Source organism: Aspergillus flavus, chromosome 6, assembly GCF_009017415.1.
Source record: "Aspergillus flavus chromosome 6, complete sequence".
NCBI lineage: Eukaryota > Fungi > Ascomycota > Eurotiomycetes > Eurotiales > Aspergillaceae > Aspergillus > Aspergillus flavus.
Window position 1 is genome coordinate 2,225,067 of NC_092410.1, and position 14,580 is coordinate 2,239,646.

Consider the following 14,580-nt stretch of genomic DNA (forward strand, 5'->3'; position numbering starts at 1 on the left):
GTCGCACCCTTTGGCCGCTTAAGTTTCGTCACTCACTTTATCCCTACTCGCAGGTAGATGAACCCTTAGCTCTAGTTAGTTCTGGGGGAGAAAAAGGAAGAAAGAAGAAGGCCGTACTCCGTACTCTTCCTATTCTTCATTGCACATTAACATTTACGACTTGACTCTCTACATTAATTTCCTTCAATTGGCGACTTCCATTGTTGTCTTTTTGCCCAACCTCATCCGAATCCAGGTCATCATGGCTTTTCGCTTACCTTTTCACCGTCTCCCCGAACAGAATCTGCGGATCATACCTCGATATGCCCAAAGCCCTCGTAACATCAGCCTGGGCACCCGCAGGAATCTTACCTCAGCTGCGCTCCGCAGCTGTGTCAGGAACACTAAAAGGCCTGCTTCTTGTATACCACAGGTTCTGGGGTAAAGTCGCCCACTCCTTGCTTTCATATGAGGTGCCCTCTTTACAAACCAGCTTACACTCCTGCAGGGCCAATGTTTTTCGGTCTAGTTTTGCTCCCCTTGGGGGCTATCAGGTTCGCACTTACGGTAATATGACCTCTCCTTCTATCAGAATCTCGCACTAACAACATCTCCAGCGGACACCATAGTTAAAGTTCCTCAGATGGCAGAATCCATCACCGAGGGTACTTTGAAACAGTTCTCCAAACGTATGTTCGCCAATACTTCCTTACTAGCTTGCGCTCACTCTTACAAAAGAGGTCGGGGATTATGTTGAGAGAGACGAGGAAATAGCAACAATCGAGACCGATAAGGTGAACGAGACCTACATATTAATGCGCGAAGAGAGATTTTCTGCTGACACCCGCCTGTTCTAGATCGATGTGTCAGTCAATGCACCCGAAGCGGGAACCATCAAAGAGCTCCTCGTAAACGAGGAAGACACCGTTACTGTTGGACAGGAACTGGCGAAGTTGGAGCTGGGAGGTGCGCCTGAAACCAAAACGGAGGAGGCAACTGAGAAGCCGAAGGAGCCCGCATCTACAGAAGAACCCAAAGCCCCCGAGCCAGAACAGCCCAAGTCCGCAAAGGATTCTGAAAAGCCTGCCGCATCTGAGCCTGGATCTTCCAAGCAGCCACAGCCTGCTGCGTCTAAGCCGGATATTCCCGATGATGCTAAGCCCAGCCCTGGAAATCGCGAAGAGCGAAGGGTATGTTCTCTTTCCGTATCATTGCCTATTACTGTTTGTTTTCTCGTTCATCAGGACTTATGTTGATCGGCTTCTAGGTGAAAATGAATAGAATGCGACTGAGGATAGCTGAGCGTTTGAAGCAATCTCAGAACACGGCTGCTTCTCTGACTACGTTCAATGAGGTGGATATGTCTTCTCTCATGGAGTTTCGGAAGTTATACAAGGACGACGTGCTTAAGAAGACCGGTGTTAAGCTCGGCTTCATGAGCGCGTTTTCTCGTGCTTGTGTACTAGCCATGAAAGACATCCCGGCTGTCAACGCGTCGATTGAGGGGCCCAATGGTGGCGATACCATTGTCTACCGTGATTACGTTGATATAAGTGTCGCTGTCGCCACCGAGAAGGGCCTTGTAACACCAGTAGTGCGCAACGCCGAAACCATGGATCTTGTTGGAATTGAAAAGGCTATTGCAGATCTCGGAAAGAAGGTAAGCTGCAGCAGACATTTATTTTTCTTCAGTGGCTTTACTAACCATCAAAATCGCCAGGCTCGCGACAATAAGCTGACCATTGAGGACATGGCGGGTGGCTCTTTCACGATCAGCAACGTGAGTAGACCCACAGCACGCTCCTGACATCTTGTGTTTTGCTCACATTGATATAGGGTGGCGTCTTCGGATCCCTCATGGGTACGCCGATCATCAACCTACCACAGACAGGTATGCTTACACGCTTTGTTTGAGGAGCTCATCTAACTATCGAAAGCTGTTCTTGGACTCCATGCTATCAAAGAGAAACCTGTTGCTGTGAATGGAAAAATTGAGATACGCCCTGTATGTTTCCTTTGCTACGCCCTTACTTTGGTGGACTTGTTGCTGATGCTCTGATAGATGATGTATCTTGCTCTGACCTATGACCATCGCCTTTTGGATGGCCGGGAGGCTGTTACTTTCCTTGTCAAGGTGTGTTCCCTACTCCTCAAATCAAGCCTTTTATTATCCATAACTAAGCGCAATGTCATGCAGGTCAAGGAATACATTGAGGATCCTCGCCGCATGCTTCTTGGCTAGGCGACTGTGCTCTGCTCATTCACCAAATAGCTTTGCTAAGTATGCTTTTACTCACAACACCTGCCCTATGGCTTAGATGTTTTTATTCTGTAGATTAACCATTTAGTGTGCAAGATATATATTATCAGTTCCATGTTAATCAAGCAACTTTAAGTACGGTAGCTTAGGTCGTGCGATTTTTACCCCGCTGTTTGTACCGTACCTTTCAAGCCAAGGACCCGCTTTCACTAGTGTGCATGGTTTGGCCGGGTCATGTTGTTATTTGAGTCCTACCCTATCCTTCAGTTGCTTCGTCTCTGTGCGGCTCAACCCCCAGAGCTGCCCGCGTTCGAGCTGGAGCAGTACAGGCGGCTCAAGGACCTTCATGATATTTACCAGCGTGTCGAAAACCGAATATTTGAACTTATTAATGGGGAATCTTGCGGAGACGGTACGCATGTGAACATTGAGAGAAGTCCCGTCTGGTGGCTGAAGATGACTTATGTACTCTGTAAACGCTTGGTTCATGTTTGCCGTCTGAACTGAGATTTTCTTGGCCCAGGTGATATGCTTGCTGAGAGAAGTTGGGGACTCGGACTTTTGGTATTCTTCGACTGCAGACTGCATGACAAATTGTGCCGCAGTATCAGCCCACGTCGCTTCTGATAATCTGGCACCGACAGTGTAGCAGAGAGTTATGAAGGTCCCCGCCAACTCCGAAAGCGAAATGGATTTTCCTTCTGACCAATATCGACTGCAACTTAATCGGGTTTCGCGAGCTTGAGAAGCAATACGTGCATCTGGATAACATCGGAGCGCATTGGCAAATTCAAATAATCGGACCTTTACTCCAATGTCATCAGGAAGTAGTCCAGAGTGTGGAAGAACTGATTCAATGGCTAAAGTTAAATAAAAAGTAAGTCAGCGCGCCTTTTGAAATGGCATGTTAAACTCTCATGAAACATACCGTGTACTGCATCTAAATGCCAATCAAGGTCGCATTCGTTTGCCTGCTCAGCTTCCACCCCGCTAACGTATACCAATCCGTATATAGAGGTGCAAAGTAGGTAGTCCAATATTAACAGGTCTACATCAGACTGAGTATCGGAGTCTGCTTCCATTGTGCATTGTTGTTAAGCAGTCTCATAATTTTTAGTGGGGATAGCGATGATACTATTCCAGTCTATGAACCGTAGTGAAAGTCCATCATATCAATGATCTAGAGTTATAGAGTTGGGTTGGAAGACTAAGATTCCTTGCTAATGCAAGAGCCAAAAGCGGTACCAAAGGCGGTGAGGGTGAGACATTGTTGAATAAGTCTGACAGGTGGGAGGCGTGACCCTCGACGTTAAGAATGGCGTCATACTGGACGGTAGTAGCCACAACTCCTCCTAATTGCGAAATGAAGAGTCCGAACTTTTTCTGACGAACCCAATACGGATCTTGAAGAATATACTGGGTGTAAAGGAGCATAAGAGGACTGTTTAGCCTACTTTCAAGCCTCAGGGCCTTCTTGGGATCATCGTCGCTTATCTTATCTAAAATACAAAGTTTCCCCGCATCGCCTTCCTCTTATGTTAGGTAGAGCATAGCTCCCTCGCATGATCCAAGGTTCTCTAAATGCACATCTAGTGCTGTGGAAGGCCACTAAAAAGTGCATCTCAATGGCATGGTATTGCTCTGGCTCAACCAATGCAGAATTGGTTGATAATCTCTTCAAGGCGGGATTGGTGAAGAATGAAAGAGTTAAAAACGCTATGTTGGGGGTAAGTTGCTCCCTCGATTCTTAATTTCTCATGTGCCGTGCCATCTCCTTACCCCGAACCTGCGCAAAATGGCAGGGCTACGGATCTTACAGTAGGATCCGAGAGTTTAACTGTGAGGTTAAAGAGAGAAGTGTGGGTGAGAGGGCATTGGCTGCACGTATACTTCCCTACCCAAGACGTGTCTCTGACATCAAGGTGCAAAGGTTGACCGAGCCCATTATGCACCTTCGAGGCCTTACTCAGATTCCCCACAACCTATCGGGTATGGTGCGACAATCTCCGCTCCTCACATGCACGTTCATGCATGCGAGTACCTCATCGATTTCCTCAGGCCGGGTTCACGGGTACTCGATATTGGCTCGGGTTCTGGATATCTGACCCATGTCCTCGCAAACCTTGTTACAGATCCCTCCATACCTGATGAATTGGATGGCCATGTTATTGGAATTGACCATATACCAGAACTTGTTGACTTGGCTAACAAGAATATGCATAAGTCGGACCAAGGGTGCAAATTGTTAGATACAGGAAAGGTGAAGTTTATTACTGCTGACGGCCGTTTGGGATGGCCAGAGGGAGCACCGTATGATGCTATCCACGTTGGTGCAGCAGCAGAAAAGCTTCACCCGGTACTAATCGCGCAACTCCATGCCCCTGGCCGAATGTTTATCCCCGTTGACACGGAGTGTGACGGGAGTCCTCATGGATTTGGCGGCGGCCAATATATTTGGGTAGTGGACAAGAGGGAGGACGGGTCAGTCCACAAAGAAAAGGTGTTCCAGGTTAGCTACGTTCCGCTGACCGACCCGCCAAAGAAGTAAAGAAACGGTTGGACATGATGTCGTTTTCGCATTCTACACTAGCAATGAAAGTGATGTTGAGTTAACTATGTGGAGGACTGCCGGCATTGGAGTTAATATGGATAGTATCGCAAAAGTCTAGGTCATTTTCGTCCAGATTATAGCAATAGTCATGATTCGATTGTTTTGAAGTCTTGGGTTTAGTGGAATACAAGTGTACAGAATCTTTATCTTGATATACAGACTAGCTGTCAACATCAGCGAAAGGGGAACCCCCCTGGGAAGTTGAATCCTTGACCCGAGAATTTGAACTGAGGTCCGCCTTGCTGGAAGAAGAAGTGTTGACCGCCTCCTGGCCCAAATGGGTTTCCTTGAAACGGGTTGCCCCTGTGAGATTCCGGGTCATTGGGGTCATCACCACTGTCGTAACGCGCCTTGAGTTCGGGGTCAGAAAGGATTTCATAAGCTTCATTGATAGCAGCCATCTTCTTTTCAGCTTCCTCTTTCGTTACACCCTGGGACTTAGCTTTATCAGGGTGGTGTTGCTTAGTAAGCTGACGGTAGGCTCTTTTGATTGTCCGGTCATCAGCATCTCGGCTGACACCTAAAACTTTGTAGTAGTCCCTCTGCTTTGAGCGCTTCAATAAGACATGTGCCTTCTGTAAAAGTGATTGGACGTCCCTGGACCCGGGGTGATGCTCTTTGGCTGTATTCAGCGTGTTTATGGCGTCATTAAAACGCTCTTCATCAAGAGCCAATTGACTCTGAAAGAGCAGCGCTGGCAGGGAATAAGGGTTCATGTCAAGGGTTTCGGAGCAGTACGGAGAAGCTCGCTTGGGCATATGCGCCTGAGTAACCAATGCGTTAGCCAATTGGAACTATGTCAACTGGACGCCTTCCGAAGGGCACAAACCTCGCGGTAAGCTTCGCAGGTGCGCTCCACCAGTGAACTATAGAGATTGTTGGGGGCCGCCGGGTGAATATGGCCTGCTTCCTTCGCTTCCCTCACCTCACCTTTCAGATCGTCAAGAAGTCCGCTTTCGTCACCTACACCTACAAGCAAGTTGATGGCATTGCTAAATTTCCGCGAAGACATTGTATCCTGTAGTTTCCGCAGCTGTTTGAGGAATTTCTTCTCTTTCCGATATAGGGCGTTGCACGGTTTTGAATCGGGGTCAAAATGAAGACACCTCCGAATTTGTGAAATGCCACGTTCTTGATCTCCTAGAGAATAGAACAGCATGTAGGACATCTGTAAGTGCGGGCCCACCAGACTTGGGGAGATGTGTAGGACATGGGCAAGGTCATTTATTCCTTCTTCCACATCACCTCTCTCGAAGCGGCAGTGCGCACGAGTTTGTCGAAGGCTTAGGGAGGCGCTCGCCTTAAGTACAGCCACATTCGCTTGATTTACGCAGGCCTCCCAATCGCCATGTTTCTCAGCATTCTGCGCAAGAGCTGCAGCATCCCGTGCCTCTTGAATCTCATTGTATTCCAAGGATGACTTCTTGCCGGCCTTTTCCAGATCCTTCAATGCGCCTTCCCAGTCAGCAGTGTTAGCTCGAAGGCGAGCTCGTTGCAGGAGGGCACTCTCAAAATCTGGTTTTAACTGCAATACTCGGTCGAAATCATCTGATGCCTGCGAGTTTTTACCCAGTGACAAATAAGCCGCACCCCGCTGGAAGACAGTGATGTAGTTCGTAGGATCCCTTGACACAGCCGCGTCGAAATAGAGTAACGCATCGCGGGGAGAGCCACCAGCAAGATGTGTCTTCGCCGATGCGATCAACGACGAGAGAGGAGTGTCTGAAGATATTTGTGAAGGTTGAAGACCATAGCTGGCGGATGAAACGGCCAGGAAGACCGTAAGAGACTCCAGGGAAAGGAGGATCATGCTTACATCGACGCAAAGGGTAATCTGGTTCGGATGGGTTAGTTGATCTCACAGGCCTGGACAATTATCTGAAAATATGCAGGTATTCAAGAAAAGGATAAAAGATATCCAGGGATTGTGATTGCAGGAGCAGAATGAATGCCTTTTGAGAAGGCAGAAGATGTGTTTACATGATCAGGTTTATGGTGATAAGAGAGGTTAATAACAGCAACCTGAGAAATGTATGCCAAGACTCCAGTCTGGCCTTTACAACTCAATTACATACGGTAAATTACAAGTGTGAAATGCGAGTATTGTTGAGGCAGTTTCAGGTGTATCAAAATTAGTCAGCGTACGGAGTACCCGCACCTAAAAGGTGTTCTTCCCTGACCTACGGAGTTTAGAGTAGTTACTACACCTTTTGGCCACATAGATTGTTATTTGATAAATAAAATGCACTAGTGTAAGTTTGAAAATGCTATACCTGCTGTGGGGTTTAATAAATATAATTGGTTTGAAGCTGCTAGATGCTGCCCTAATAGCCAATGATGCTTAGCCTTGGCAACAACATGGAAATGATCTTTCAAACTTACATTAGCGTTTACGCAAAAATAACTATCATTCCACGTGGCCAGAAGTGGTAGTTCAATGCAGCATCCTACCTTGACCTCAGACCCATTCTTTCATCTATTTCATCGGTTTTTCATTACAGTATGTATGTATGTGTTAAAGTCATGTGACTTGATATCTGATTGAAGGGGAGTGCAACTAGTACAAGTAGATACTGAACCATCGTTTTTGGCTGAGTGAATGTGAAGCTCATGGACTATTTGTGAGACTTACATATTCTCCTATTTTGAGAAAAAAGCATGCTTAATGTCCCTTGGATATGCTCTCGATGCCTGACGCGGTTCGGGACTAGAGCTGCTATAAAAAGGCCGTGGCCAACTCTGCAATGGCGGGGACTGAATACAGGTATGGGTAGTTGAGAAACATTATCTCTCAATGCATGTTTCATACTCTGTGGGGGTACCGAGTGACTGACAAGTCAGTTAGGCCTTGACCTTTCTTCATCGCTGCTTTCCCGCGCTCGCTCTTTGGCAGCCGAACATTCTAAACTTTCTGCTCATTTAGCAAGTTCCTTTGATGGAAGAATAGCAAAGCGGGTCGGCGAGCTAGCACCGATTGCGAATGTCCTGGACGAATGGGACAGGGCCAATGAAGTATGTCCACAATGCTTAATCTTTTTCACTTTAAATGGGATATTTGCTAATGGGGTTGCTTTGATCTTCTTCCTAGTCTATATCAGAACTCAATGCCTTGCTTTTTGACCCGGACACAGATCTTGAGCTCAAATCCCTGGCCATAGAAGATTTGGAGACCGTCAAGGCTGCTTTGCCGACTATATCAGAGAACTTGAAAAAGGCCCTTGTCCCCCGTCACCCTTTTGCAGCGCTCCCTTGCCTTCTCGAGATACGGCCTGGCGCAGGTGGAGATGAGGCGGGACTTTTCGCCTTCGAACTCCTGAGGATGTATACTGCATTTTGCTCTCGCCGCGGTTTTCGGTCCAATGTTATTAAGCTAGAAGTGGGAGACGGCCCCGCGGAGGATCGGCTAAATGAAGCAGTAATGGAAGTTGAGGCAGATGGGGCTTATGAGATACTCAGAACCGAGTCGGGGGTACACCGGGTGCAGAGAGTTCCGGCAACGGAGACTAAGGGACGTACCCACACCAGTGCTGTGAGTGTGATGGTTCTTCCTAGCTTCCCCGAGACAGGAGGTGCCATGGATAACGCTCTCAATTTTGATGACCCAAACAGTGATTACTATGTTGATCCCCAGGAGGTTCGTAGCGAGAAGATGCGAGCTGGTGGTGCGGGGGGGCAGCACGTGAACAAGACAGAGTCAGCTATTCGCTTGACTCACATGCCCACAGGTATCGTTGTCTCCATGCAGGATTCCCGATCTCAACATGCAAACCGCAAAAAAGCCTGGCAGATATTACGCGCTAGATTAGCCGAGGCGAGGCAAGAAGCTCGCGAACAGAAATTCGTGGAACTCAGAAGAGGGGTGTTGGGGGGTGTTGCTCGTATGGGCCGTGGGGACAAAATTCGCACGTACAATTATGGCCAGAGTCGTTGCACAGACCACCGGAGTAGCATCACCATACATAATTTGAATGATGTTTTGGATGGTGGTGAAGGCCTCGAAACTGTCATGGAGAGTGTACGGTCCTGGCTAATTGACCAAGAAGTTGCAGCTCTGGTTGCTGACGAGCTAGCGAAAGACAAGGAAGCCTCACGCCCATAAAACCTGTCAAGGTATTAACAACGTGCTGGCTTTCCTTTTCTGTACTAGTACTATTCCTCAATCGAGTGCTGTTGATATATAAAATGCGGTTCTTCTTTGTCAGTGCTATGTATTAAGATACAACCAATGCATACTAGCTGTGATGCTGCGATATAGCGTTCAAGAGACCAACCAATTACTGCCCTGCGTTCGTTGCTTCCTCAGCATCAGATATATTGTCTCTTCGAATCTAGAGAATCGAGAGCGTCCATCGTCTTCTCGTACCTGTCAATTTGAAAGCAGTTAGTTATCAAGCCTATAAGCGACGGTTGAACTTGGGTAAACAAACATTGTGAACACTATGCCTCCGCTCAAGATTAACCTGGCAAGTCGCGGAACGGCCCCGGACCAGAATGTAAATAACCCCTCATCTTTGAATATCCTTGATGCACAGACAAAGCTGTTCTTATAGTTCTTAGAAGCTTCTAGCGATTGCATTCTGCTGTCGAATTAGTCCTGTAAAACGCAAATAACATACAAAGTGGCCAGTAGCAAACCTGGTTTTAACAGTATCAAGAGGTTGTGTGACATATCTGTACAGAATGGTGTATTAGTCGTCGTTATTTCTCACATCCGTTGAGGAGAAGCAGTAGCTTTTCAAGTGTTGTATGAACTCACACTGTTATAAAGCCTGCCATACCGCCGATGGCGAAGGTGCTCGCGGTTCCCAGTTTCTCTCCAGGTGCAACATAGCTTTCAGCTAGTTGCTTTAGCATAGTATAGCTTGAGAATCTGGTCGCGGAGTTGGCGGCTTGTCTTGCTGTTGTAGGAACGAAACCCTGGAAAAAACCTCGAATACCTCGCTCCTGGAATATCAGTTTACTACCGTGCAAGAATCCTCGCATACGAGGGTTAGCGGATTTGCGATCGTCAATCCTGCAGGTATTTTATACATCAGCTTCACCATGCGTCGTTGCATGAAGTAGTTAAAGGGTACGTAGCAAGGGAGGACTTTAAGGCAACGGACAATTGGGTTTTAATGCTTTCGAATGGTGTCACTGCTAAAAGAGATTCAGTGAAGCCAGCCCCAAAGCCAGCAATTACCGTTCTTGGACCCGAGATCTTGCCATTCTCATCCTGAAGAAGTGACTTGAACCTGTCGAAAGCGACGAACCCTGCAGACAGATCCTAGTGTAAGCACACCAAACGCTTGGGTGCCCGGGGTGGAACTCACGGATGCCTGCCTTGAGCGAATTTCCTATAATTAAAGTCGTGCAGCCGGCGTACCACTGCTTTCCAAACGGAGGCCATGGCAGCTTTTTCCCGTCCGGTAATTTGCGATTGAGTTGCGACCGAGTTTTTGCAACTGGACACGTTGAGTAAGCTGACTTGAAGCAGCCAAGGGCATAGACCATACATTCAGCCGGATAAGTGATTGCTAGTATAGTTAGTGAAATTCCTTGGATACAAGCGTATATGTGCCTCAATGTGGGCGAGTATTACCGATTTCAATGGCACCTGCAGTCGAGCCCGCGATGATAGACCGCAAACTGCTGGGCTGGTTACGCGTATTAGTATTCTATACTATAGACGGCGAAGGACAATGCACCTTTCGGTTGTGATCCTTTTCCATAGCACTCATTTCGTTTTCTCTTCTTTTTGTTTTAGAAAGAAGAATACCGAAAGCTCAACCACCACTGCAACAATGGATGTGAACCAACTTCGGCACTGTGATTTGGGACTAAAGTACAAACATGCCAATACGGGTGCCGGGAAGGGCAGGGCACGCAATATCAGATTAAATGCTCCAACAGAGCAAACCACCAAGTTTGCATCAAGGCCCAACTTGTATGTACTAGTATTACTACCACATGATGTGTGAATATCGAAGCTTCTACATCTCGGAGGGTATATTGCCATTTCGTAGATGCTACCTGAGTGAGCTTGACCGTTGGCTACAGGTGTAAAACAAACATCTGACTGTAACCCTCCTCTTTGCTGGCTTTAATATATTTTCAAGTTTTTTTTCTTCTTTTTCTATTTCTTTTTCTTCTTCTTTTTTTTTCGGGTCCCTCATTTCGTTGAAAGCTTTCATAGATATTCCCCCCATCGCATCTTCGTTGCTTTCCTGGTGTATCCTCACCCAATGTTTTCGAAATCTGCTACCGTAATCATCGGATTCCCCGTCACGCAGATCCAGACATTCGTTTCCTGGGCACAGTCACAGATTAGGACTGCACCGAATCAAAGTTGTCCCTATCTGACGGATAGCAAGATGCACTATCTCTTGTCAGAGTGAAAAGGGGCATAAGCCATAGGGCGGCTTTGAACACCAGCCGCAAATAAAGCCAATCTCTCAATGTGTTGACAAACAAGACTATAGAAGGCTTCATAGCCACAACGCCGGATAAAACACAGAACACCCAACGACCGTGCAGCAGCTCGTGAGATAAAGAGAGCGGAAAAAGAACCCAAACACCGATGTGGACTGCCCCAAGACACTGCGCCGGCCTATGATACTGACCAATAGCTTAGATCATCCAAAGCTGCATGGTAATGCGCCGATGAAAGTATAGAGAAAAAGGGAAAGGGGAGGCAGAAAGTAGGGGGAAAAGCCCAGTCAAAGAGACGAGGTACTTGGGGCTAAGGGTTATCGGAAAGCCACACCACCAACGCCGAAAACATGACAAACTGCTGGTGGAAACCTGTAAACGCCGCAACTTGTGCTCAAAAACCATAGATGCAGCATCAATATGTACATAAACCCAACCACCTTACTCACTCTTGAAGGGGGGAAGACGACGGCGAAAGAGGTGAGGGTGGTAGAGAGGGCAAGGTAGATTCTCGAGGAGATTGGAACAAAAAGGAACAGAAAAATATGATACAGATGTGGTCACCGTTATCATATCATCATTGTCGAAAACAAACGAGGAAATTCATAACACACACCGTCAAGTTTGCATTGAAAATGAGCAGCAAAAAGTAAAGACTTTGATTGTGGTTTGTCAGGTAATATGGCCAAGGTCGTTCAATATTGAGAGCATTTATAGTAACAAGCAATACATAAAGGAGAGGAGAAGAAATAAATAATCAAAGAATGATAGAAAAAACAACAATGTTCTTACCAGACCGATGTCAATTTGGCGACACCTGCGCAGGCTGACTCTTGCCACTCTGCTGTTGGTTTTGGGAAGTACCGAATTTATTCATCTCATTCTGCATATTGCGGCGCTGACCTTGGCTTCGTCCTCCACGATATGAACCTCGACCTCGACCGAATTGATAATGTCCGCCATTCGAGTGGTTGTTGTGGCGGCGTTCTCCCATGTTCTGGGTTTGATTCCCACTCGTTGCAAGCTGTGCTTGTGATGCATTCGCGATTGGGCGTGGAATGGTTTCCGGCGATTCATATACGTATAACTTCTTGTCGATATTTTGAGGGATAGGTTGTATTTCGGTTCCCAACTCTTGCTCAATCTTATATAGATTGAAACGATCATCCCAGTTGATAAGATTGATTGCTAGACCCAGATGACCAAAACGACCAGATCGGCCTATTCGGTGGAGGTAGGTTTCAGCGTTCTTGGGAAAGTCAAAGTTGATCACGACATTCACCGCTTGAATATCGATACCTCGAGTTAGCAAATCAGAGCAAACAAGGTTGCGGCATACACCGTTCCGGAAATCATGGAAGACTCGATTCCGATGTTGTTGTAGCATCCTTGCATGTGAGTAAAAGCACGAATAGCCTAATTCTGTGATCTTCTTTGCGAGAAGCTCAACGCGATTTGTTGAATTGCAGAAGATGATTGATTGATTAATTTGAAGTTTGGAAAAAAGAGTGTTAAGGCAATGGACTTTTTGCTTTTCTTCCACAAAAGCATAATACTGAGTGATTCCTCGGAGGGTGAGTTCGTCCATAAGGTTGATCTCGTAAGGATTGCGCATGTGCTTATCCTAACAAGGGTGTCAGCCCAAGAGTAATGGAAAGGAATCAGATGAAACGTACCTTGAATGACTTCACTATCAATGGAAAAGTCGCACTGAAGAGCATGACCTGACGGTCTTTGGGATGAAATGACAATAGCTGCTCAATTACAGGAGTAAATTCAGGAGACAGTAATTTGTCGGCTTCATCCATGACGAATGTTGGACATTCAGAAAGGTCAGCAACGCCCTTACTAGCCAGATCTAGAACACGGCCTGGAGTTCCGACAAGGATATGGACGGCGTCGTTCAACCTGATAATGTCATCCATCAACCCAGTTCCTCCAGTGGTGACCATTACGTTGATCCCCAGATGTTTCCCGAGAGTTTTACAAACATGAGATGTTTGGAGCGCAAGCTCTCTGGTTGGAACAAGGATGAGTGCTTGCGTTTTGGTGCTTTTAGGATTTATGCGTTCTAATGTGGGGATGACGAAGGCCGCTGTCTTTCCGGTACCATTCTTTGCTCGGGCCAGAATATCCCTGCCAGTAAGAGCAACTGGTATTGTTTCTTCTTGGATAGGGGAGGGCTTCTCGAAACCAGCTTCGAAGATGCCCATCATAAGTTCGCGTTTAATATAGAAATCTTCAAACTCAAGGCCTTTAGTGGCTGTCACGTCCTAGATTGGGGTTAGACTTTGAAGACGTAAGCATAGACGTTGATGGTAGCAAACCTCGGTCTGTGGCCGTGCATCTTTTGCAGGGGCTTTTAGTTGGTCCTTCCACCTTGTGTCTGAGCTTGCTTCCCTATAACGACACTACTGAGCAACTTTATCTAAGCCTCACAAAATACGTATAAATTCACTTACCCTAGTGTTGTGTTGTTAAGTTGTGAGGCAAGAGCTTCGGCCATGGTGATAATCGCTTGCCCAGGTGGAGGATAATGGAGAAAGAGCCTTGGGTGTCGAAGGTGTTCGTGAAAATAGGCCTCGCGATATCGTAGAGAATCAAGTCAAGAGGGTCAGAGCTAAAACAAATGACGGCTTCTGCTGTCCTGAGCCTTGCGGCAGGTTCCAATAAATGTAAGAGGGGGCCGAGGATATAGAAGGTGGACTTGGTTGCAACTTGTTCTTTGGCAGACTCGGAAAATGGGTAATTCTCTCGGGAAGTCAGGTAGGGTATTCAGAAAAGAGCACAGTGGACAGACAATATCGGGTGTCTTTGCGTCTGGATTGTGTGGGATATTGCTTGTAAGTGCCAAGGTAAAGTTGGCTGTGAGTGGCCTAAGTTGAGCTGTAAAGGAGAGGCACTGGTTGGTGTAAATTAGAGGCACCAATCAAGACAGGTGAAATAGCACCGAGCTCCCCAAGACCTCAAGCAGAATATTGACTGTTGTGAGAGTCGTGTCTGTGGTATTTCACGGATAAGAAAGATGAGCAACCTGTAGTGCGAAGAACGTTGAAGGTAGAAGATTATGAGTGAAAACTTATGTGGTGAGTGGGCAGTACTGTGTAGCCTCGCCGCCTTTACTGACCTCTAGCCCTGGAGTAGTACGGCTAAGCAGGCCAAACTTCAATGAGCTCAGTAATTTTTTACCACTGTTACCAGTACCATAAAGTTACAACTCGAAATGACGCCGCTTTTAGGTAAATTACACCCCACGTGACAGGGTTAACCGGTAAAATGTGAATGTGACGGCCCTAGAGCTATTCTGCTATATCCTATT

At 46.8% G+C, this 14,580-nt stretch overlaps 7 protein-coding genes across 7 annotated transcripts; 3 read left to right on the top strand and 4 right to left on the bottom strand.

Moving 5' to 3' along the window:
- The first annotated feature begins 62 nt into the window (after positions 1–62).
- F9C07_12136 (putative dihydrolipoamide succinyltransferase) lies at positions 63–2,359 on the top strand. The gene is made up of 11 exons (XM_071507779.1): positions 63–420; positions 488–546; positions 597–668; positions 718–773; positions 837–1,169; positions 1,247–1,639; positions 1,700–1,759; positions 1,816–1,870; positions 1,917–1,984; positions 2,042–2,113; positions 2,177–2,359. Exons 1-11 carry the CDS (start codon positions 242–244, stop codon positions 2,219–2,221), a joined length of 1,392 nt encoding a protein of 463 aa, XP_071367835.1. The 5' UTR covers positions 63–241; the 3' UTR covers positions 2,222–2,359.
- A 120-nt stretch (positions 2,360–2,479) lies between these two features.
- F9C07_12135 (uncharacterized protein) lies at positions 2,480–3,321 on the bottom strand (the record flags this gene model as incomplete). The annotated part of the gene is made up of 2 exons (XM_041293862.1): positions 2,480–3,099; positions 3,168–3,321. The coding sequence occupies 2 exons, from the start codon at positions 3,319–3,321 to the stop codon at positions 2,480–2,482; spliced, it is 774 nt and encodes a 257-aa protein (XP_041149100.1).
- A 234-nt stretch (positions 3,322–3,555) lies between these two features.
- F9C07_2169682 (protein-L-isoaspartate O-methyltransferase) lies at positions 3,556–4,934 on the top strand. The gene is made up of 2 exons (XM_071509348.1): positions 3,556–3,966; positions 4,170–4,934. Exons 1-2 carry the CDS (start codon positions 3,802–3,804, stop codon positions 4,785–4,787), a joined length of 783 nt encoding a protein of 260 aa, XP_071367836.1. The 5' UTR covers positions 3,556–3,801; the 3' UTR covers positions 4,788–4,934.
- An 89-nt stretch (positions 4,935–5,023) lies between these two features.
- On the bottom strand, positions 5,024–6,884 carry F9C07_2286293 (DnaJ and TPR domain protein; the record flags this gene model as incomplete). Its single annotated transcript, XM_071510818.1, has 2 exons — positions 5,680–6,884; positions 5,024–5,644 (listed from the first exon to the last, which is right to left on the bottom strand). The coding sequence occupies exons 1-2, from the start codon at positions 6,658–6,660 to the stop codon at positions 5,024–5,026; spliced, it is 1,602 nt and encodes a 533-aa protein (XP_071367837.1). The 5' UTR covers positions 6,661–6,884.
- A 170-nt stretch (positions 6,885–7,054) lies between these two features.
- Positions 7,055–9,090, top strand: F9C07_1770372 (peptide chain release factor 1). The gene is made up of 4 exons (XM_071508377.1): positions 7,055–7,350; positions 7,412–7,614; positions 7,696–7,862; positions 7,939–9,090. Exons 2-4 carry the CDS (start codon positions 7,509–7,511, stop codon positions 8,947–8,949), a joined length of 1,284 nt encoding a protein of 427 aa, XP_071367838.1. The 5' UTR covers positions 7,055–7,350; positions 7,412–7,508; the 3' UTR covers positions 8,950–9,090.
- A 65-nt stretch (positions 9,091–9,155) lies between these two features.
- Positions 9,156–10,570, bottom strand: F9C07_2235753 (mitochondrial carrier domain-containing protein; the record flags this gene model as incomplete). The annotated part of the gene is made up of 8 exons (XM_071509979.1): positions 9,156–9,213; positions 9,278–9,427; positions 9,486–9,521; positions 9,607–9,864; positions 9,926–10,103; positions 10,163–10,366; positions 10,432–10,486; positions 10,538–10,570. The coding sequence occupies 8 exons, from the start codon at positions 10,568–10,570 to the stop codon at positions 9,156–9,158; spliced, it is 972 nt and encodes a 323-aa protein (XP_071367839.1).
- A 95-nt stretch (positions 10,571–10,665) lies between these two features.
- F9C07_2286294 (P-loop containing nucleoside triphosphate hydrolase protein) lies at positions 10,666–14,346 on the bottom strand. Its single transcript, XM_041293851.2, has 4 exons — positions 13,724–14,346; positions 13,589–13,661; positions 12,938–13,534; positions 10,666–12,885 (listed from the first exon to the last, which is right to left on the bottom strand). The coding sequence occupies exons 1-4, from the start codon at positions 13,765–13,767 to the stop codon at positions 12,064–12,066; spliced, it is 1,536 nt and encodes a 511-aa protein (XP_041149095.1). The 5' UTR covers positions 13,768–14,346; the 3' UTR covers positions 10,666–12,063.
- Positions 14,347–14,580: the final 234 nt, after the last annotated feature.